The sequence below is a fragment of the Chelonoidis abingdonii genome, chromosome 8, assembly GCF_003597395.2.
Source record: "Chelonoidis abingdonii isolate Lonesome George chromosome 8, CheloAbing_2.0, whole genome shotgun sequence".
Lineage (NCBI taxonomy): Eukaryota > Metazoa > Chordata > Testudines > Testudinidae > Chelonoidis > Chelonoidis abingdonii.
The window spans coordinates 92,898,782-92,905,596 of NC_133776.1; the positions used below are offsets into that span (position 1 = coordinate 92,898,782).

The following is a 6,815-nucleotide window of genomic DNA, read 5'->3' on the forward strand; positions in this document are numbered from 1 at the left end:
GAGTACATCACAAGACATATGCCCTGTTTGTGGATTAGCCAGTTATTTCAACACTTTCCTAATAGCACAAGCATTAGAATTTAGATTTACCTGGACTATGACATCCCCTTAGACCCCCTCAAAGTGCTACTATGCTTCTTCCAGCATTTTCCTCACTGCAGCTGAAGCAGAGTTTACTGAGAAGAGGTAAAGCAAGTACAACACTAGTAGAGTTGGTTCTGGATTTTTTTTTTTTTTTATTTCCCTCAGACTTGTTATTTAAACAGGAGTGCCTGAAATAAAAACATTTGAGTCCCATCATCAGGGGAATGACTTGATAAAGACAGAGGTCAGGTGAGCATGACAGCTGCCCTTTGCCAAACAGTATGGATACCAGTTGTAATTGATAGAGTTTCGACAGTCCATGAATGGTCAGAGTAAGTTACATAATACAACATGCCGGTTCACACGAGGAAGTTACTTAAGTGTACTTCTTGATTTCATCGTACAATACTAAGACAAAAGCACCACCCATTCCTCTGAGTACATTGGACCATGCACCCTTGAAGAACGCCTTGGACCCTTCATCACGGGCAATTTTTCGCCAGCAGTCAATTGTACCAGAGTACATGATTTCAGCTGTGGAAAGTACAGAGATGGTTAGTGAGCAGTCACCCGGACGAGGATTTTGGCCATGACAGTAGTGGCTCAGCAAGGCTTCCAGCTTTGAAGGAATTACATTTCTGGACTTGTGCTCTAGTGTTATTAGGCATTTAATTGTTTACCAGCATGAATGATCTTTTACTACACTTGCACCACTAACGGCATCTCATGTCTATCCTGAGATGTAATAAGCAAGAATTTGAGTTTTACTGTCTGTAGCAACTGCACTAACATCTCAAGTGCTTGTGTTTAGTAGCTGCATAAAGGCAAGTCTTCACTGCAAGTCACCCCAGGAGATATGCTGCTCTCCCATCCTCATGGCTTATACTAGGAAGCACCACAATCTGCCGTGAGTTCTCCTCCAGCTTGTTTATATTCAACAAATAGAGTGTCTGGATGTATTCTAGCAAAAGGGCTCCTTGGTCTCATGGAACAAGGAACTCTAGCTCTAATCCTGGTCCAGCCACTGATTTGCAGCACATTCTGGGAAAGATGGACTATTCCTCCTATAAATGGAGAGCATATGTCTCGCCAGAGCACTGAGAGGACTTGTACTCTGAGTGGTACAACTGCAAAAGCAATAGACAATCTGGCTAGCCAGGGCATCAAATGAAACCAACATCCATTTACAAGATCCCACTTCTTAACCATGAAGTCCTGCCTGCCCAAACCCTTCTGATCCCATGGGCCATGGAACACAGACGTAGAGTCCTCTGCACCTATCTTGCATCTGTGGACAGAGATGTTTCTTTGGGAATGCCCACCCCCATTATGTTCTACATGGGCATTAGATACATACTTGCTTTACGCCCTGACTGCATCATCATACGACGGCGGACAGTATCAAATGGATAGGAGGTCAAACCAGCAACAGCAGTAACTGTCTGAGCAATCATCCAGCTGATAACGATGTGGGTGTTCTTTGGGTCAGGAAGCATTCCTATGGGAGGGAGGAGATGCTATAACACCAAAGTAAATCTGGTTTTGCATTAGAATCTACAGTTCCTTCTAAAAGCCTTAATATTATTGTCTAGCTTCCTATGCATTTTAAGACGTTAGTTCAAAGGACCTACCCTTTGCAGTGTCATAGATGCCAAAATATGCAGCTCTGTAGATAATGATACCCTGAACAGATACATTGAAGCCTTGGTACAGGCCCTTAAGACCATCAGACTTGAAGATCTTGACCAGGCAGTCACCAAGACCTTTGAATTCTCTGTCGGCTCCAGCTTTACCCACATCAGCTGCCAGACGGGTACGGGCAAAGTCAAGAGGGTACACAAAACACAGAGATGTAGCACCAGCAGCACCACCAGATGCCAGGTTACCAGCAAAGTAACGCCAGAACTGGGTTCTTTTATCAACACCACCCAGAAAGATCTGCTTGTATTTGTCTTTGAAAGCGAAGTTGAGGGCCTGAGTAGGGAAGTATCTGATCACATTAGCCAGGTTGCCACGCCAGAAGGACAGGGCACCCTGCTCTCTGGGGATACGGACAACACAGTCAATGATGCCCTTGTATTGCTGGTCTACTGCAATCTGCTTGCTTGCATGCTGCACCTGTAAAACAGTACATCAAGATGGATTAACATCATTGTGCTGATAAAATTACAAGCCTGACTATCTGGATTTATGACATTTCATTGTTTTCACTTGGTAGAAATGTTTGCTTTAATTTGCATTTAATAATTAGTATCTGATTCCAGGATCTGGATAGACCATCTTTCCCTACAGAGATGAAGTAAATTTGAAGGATATCTGTTTAGGCTAGAAATGCTGAAAGCTTGTTATGAAATGAAATAAGCCTGGTCCTATGAAGCTAAAGGAAATATAAATAAAAATGAGACAGATTTGGTAGTGGAAACATGAATTACTAGTACACAAGAATGAGGATAAGATTAAGTGTGGATCTCTTAAATTTGGTGAAGAAACAAAGCTAGAGTGAGAGTTATTGTTGAACTCTGCTCGTCATAACTAAGTGTGGAAGGATTATATTTGTAGCAGTAAATGATGATTTCACTTCACACACACAATTAACAATCACAACTTACAGATAAAGCAACATAAGAAAAATGCTGCTTGAGACCACAGTTTGTGTTAAGGATATTTACTCCATGATATCCTAACAGTTTGTGTTCATGGTTGTAAGGCTTTAACTTTTTGAATCTCATTGACTTCTGTCATTAAATAATTGTCTGACCTCCCATAATTTCCCTACAACTGTGAAAGGCATTTTTATCAATTTAAGATTAATATAATTGGTCAAAAATCATAAATAAAAATTAAGTTTGCCAAGCCTAATTACAGCAGAGTGTCATGAAAGTCTCAGGCTACTTCAGTGACAAGCTTTACTGTCCTCTAAGCAGATGTCAGTGCAATAAACTCCTGGAATGCAGAAATGGTAAGTGCTGAATTCCAAGGTTATCACCTGCCATTCACTTGACCCAGAAACAGGAAGTGCTATCGTCTTAAGGTGGCCTGGTAATAAAGACCTTTCTGGCTCCATTTAAAAGTGGTAGGATTTTCTAGAGCAGCCCTCCTCCATGCACTTGTCACATCATTCTAATGAAAGTTTCACACTAAGGAGGATTACCTAGTGGGGGACAGTCAGAAAGAGCATCCTGAGAGCAGAACTGCATGTGAATTTCTTTTCAACAGCAAAATATGCTTTGCTACACTGGATTTTTCCATATTACCTAAAAGACAGCAATTTACCGTGATCCAGCCCAGATCAGAGTTGCATATGCTGTCTACTCTGGAGACAAGCTAAGTTAGTAGCCTGACTTTTTCTTTTTGGGGAAGTGGGGTCGCGTGGCCTGGAAGGTCACCGGGCTTCTCTATGTACCAGCGTCTTTGCTTTCCTCACACTGGGTATCGTGCCTGCCCTTGGCTGTGCGCGCTGGTTTTACCGCATGATGCTTGGACGCGGAGAGTCAACAGAGGCTCACTCGGGGGTCTGAGTCCCCATGGCTGGGCCAGGGGGCGCAGCTGGGCCCAGAGCACGAGGAGGATGCAGCCTCCAGAAGCCTCCAGCCTGGAGGGAAGGAGCCGGGGCGGAGGCTGCGCTAACCCCCCCTCCGCGCGGAGCCGGCACCGATTGCATAAGCGGAACTAGCTGGCTCCGGCAGCCGATCGAGGCAGGCGGGTGGTTTCCGGCTCTGCCCGGCTTCTCCCCGCCTGGGAACCCCACACGGGCTGGGGAGGGAGAGGCCCCAGCTCGCGCGGAGCCCGGCACACCGGGCCCGATGGGGCCCGGCCGCCCGCAGCGCCAAGAAGACCGTCTCCTTGGGCAGGGCGAGGCCGGACGGAGGGCAGCGGAGCCTCGCCCCAGGCACAGACCGGGTGGCGGAGGTCGTGCTGGCAGCGGAGCCTCGCCCCAGGCACAGACCGGGTGGCGGAGGTCGTGCTGGCAGCGGAGCCTCGCCCCCCTCGCCCAAGCCGAGGCGGCTCCTGCCCCGGGATGCCCGGGCCTTCTCTCTCCTTGCGGCGACCTTGGAAAGCGGATGCGCCCCGGCATCTCCTTGGCTCGCGGATGCACCATGTGGCCGGCTCCAGACAAAGCCGCAGCCGGGTCCCGTCCACACACCCCGGCCCCGGTATTGCCCCGAGCCCAGGACACTCGGGGCCCGCCCACCTGCACTGAGCCCTGGCAGGAGCCGGGCTTGAGCCCATTCATCCCCAGGGGCGAGACCCCAGCGCCCCGCGCATGCAAGCGCTGCCGCCCCGGGGCACGTTCCCCCCCCAAACCCACCTGCAGAAGCAGCTTCACTCTCTCGATGGGGGCGACGGCTGTTTTGGAGATGGCAGCGGCCACTCCCCCGGCCAGGAAATCCTTGGCAAAGGACAGGGCGGCGTCGGCCATGGCGACGGGGACAGGTTAATAAATTAGAACCAGGGGACAAAAGGCGGCTGCTGGGGAACCCGCGGGCTCTGAGGCCGAGCCACTGAAATGGCTGGTTTATATACAACCCCCGAGCTCCAGCAAGCGGGGATGAGGCTCTCGGAGCGACGCACGGCACCTTCCCACCCCGCTGATTGGCTTGGAGCAGAAGGGCTGGGCCGGGGAGAGACTGGCTGAGAGTGGGGGGGCATTGGGTGTCACCTCCCCCCACGTGACACGGTGGGGCCTGTCAATAGCTCAGTGGGTCGGGGTGGGGTCTGCAACATCAGGGGCGTGGGGGGCCTGGCAGGGCAAGGCTGGGCTCTGTGCCCTGGGCAGGGTTTGCAGGGGAGGGTCTGCTCTGAGTTTCAGTGCGTGACGCCAAGCGAGAGACTGTTCCTAGGCAACCCCCGGGGAAGCACAGAGCGGAGTGTATCTGCCAACGCCTGCATCAGCCTCTGACACTGTCGCCATGGAAACAGGGTTGGGCCTGGGAGCACCCCCACAAAACCCAGCATCAGGCCTGAGTCACTGATCACGCTGCCTAGGGGGCAGAGAAGAGGGTTGGGCCCCGAGGTGCACATGGTGTGGGAGATGCTTCCCAGAATCATGGTCACCTCAGAGTTCTCCAATTCTGGGGGAGAGGGCAGAAGTATAACAGCCCACTTTAAATCTTAATCTCATCCAGGAACCTTCCAGTGAAGGTCTGTTCCCTGCATATTTTTTTCAGTGTCTTTGTCCAGTCCACTTTTTCTTACATCACACTCAAGCCATCAAACGTGGTACATGACTTTAATCTCCAGTTCTAAAAAAATGTAAAAAAAAAACCCCACCTCATAAACAGGAAATAATAGAAAGCTATGAATGAACAAGACCAGCAAATAATAGCATCAGTTCTTCCTTTCACAGCTGATCAGGAGAAACTTTAAGGCTTTACTCCACACACATGCATTATGGGAATGTACTAAGTGAGCTTTCATGTCTTTCATAAAACCATCATTTCTTGCCAGAAAGCTTGGGCAAAATCAGTTTTCCTAGGGTCACAGAGGCTTAGGTTACAGTGCCAGCTTAACTGTTCAGACAAGGGGTCCATGCCCAAAAGCCTGCCCGTGACTATACAATAAAACAAGTATCAGCCTTAGGACTCTCATTTAACTGAACAACTGACGGGGTAAAGAACAAAGATAAGTGTGCCTGTGGGGTGTGGGTGTGTGATTCCAATACGCAGTTAGTGGAGTGAGCAGTCAGTACGGGGAACTGAGTGGTCAGCAGCTGGGATGTTAATACAAAGGATCAAGATCTCAGTTTTAGATGTTCCCTGATATCTTTGTTAGTGTAGGATGCTAAAGCCTGGACCTCTATCCAAATTTCACCTCAGATACATTCTGCCTACCTGTTTCCTCTCCACTTTCATGGTATTCTTCATTTCTTATATGCCATTGGACATACTTAGACAGGTTTGGCATTCTATACAAGCAGTGTTTCATTTCATTGCTGTGTGAAATACTCCCGGCATAGTCTTTAGGGGTGGTGTATGGCTTAGTGTTTGGGGTCATACTTTATAAATTAACAAAATATAACTATGTTACAATATAGATGGTTATAAGCACATCAGGAGAAGGTGTTAAAAGATGGTTACAAGTAACTGATTGACTTGCTAGGCTATCAATTGATCATTTATGAAAACAATTAATCATTTATTAACCCTCTACATTTTGTTTAAAAATGGAACATTAATATAAAGGACAAGCCTATTGGTGACCTAAATAAGGATATTAAGAATCTGATTGCTCCCCCTGTCATCTACAAATGAATAAACCTGTAGGTAAGGCACAGTGTACAGCTTTGAGTTTTGCTGAAATTAATATAATTGTTTATGAAAGTGCTCCTACCTGAGGGGAAATAATCAGATCAAGATTATTCTAGGAAAATTAAATTGGGAGAAAGTACTAAGGTAGCAGAACCCATCAACAACAGTTAGGATGGAACAGTCCTAGGGCCTAGTCAAGTCTGCCAAGCACGTCAACCAGCTTTTCATAAAAAATATGAGATAGATTAGTCTACCTTGGTCAACATTGGGCAGCCTGTCTAGGCTCGGCTCTTAACACAGTCTGACTGTCTACTCCGCTTCTTCTGATACATCTCTTTATTAGCAACTGCATGCATAAAAGTATCAATATTAAAAATATTACCATTCTAAGCTAAGGGAATATAGTGTGCTGGATTCATCAGAGGATTGGGAAGAAAGAAAGGACAAATTCCAATCCCAGCTCTTCCAGTGTCCTGCTGTGTG

The 6,815-nt window shown here is 47.6% G+C and overlaps 1 protein-coding gene across 1 annotated transcript; it reads right to left on the reverse strand.

Annotated features, from left to right (window-relative positions):
* Window positions 1-212: 212 nt before the first annotated feature.
* On the reverse strand, window positions 213-4,605 carry SLC25A5 (solute carrier family 25 member 5). The gene is made up of 4 exons (XM_032767046.1): window positions 4,394-4,605; window positions 1,716-2,202; window positions 1,442-1,582; window positions 213-618 (listed from the first exon to the last, which is right to left on the reverse strand). The coding sequence occupies exons 1-4, from the start codon at window positions 4,502-4,504 to the stop codon at window positions 461-463; spliced, it is 897 nt and encodes a 298-aa protein (XP_032622937.1). The 5' UTR covers window positions 4,505-4,605; the 3' UTR covers window positions 213-460.
* Window positions 4,606-6,815: the final 2,210 nt, after the last annotated feature.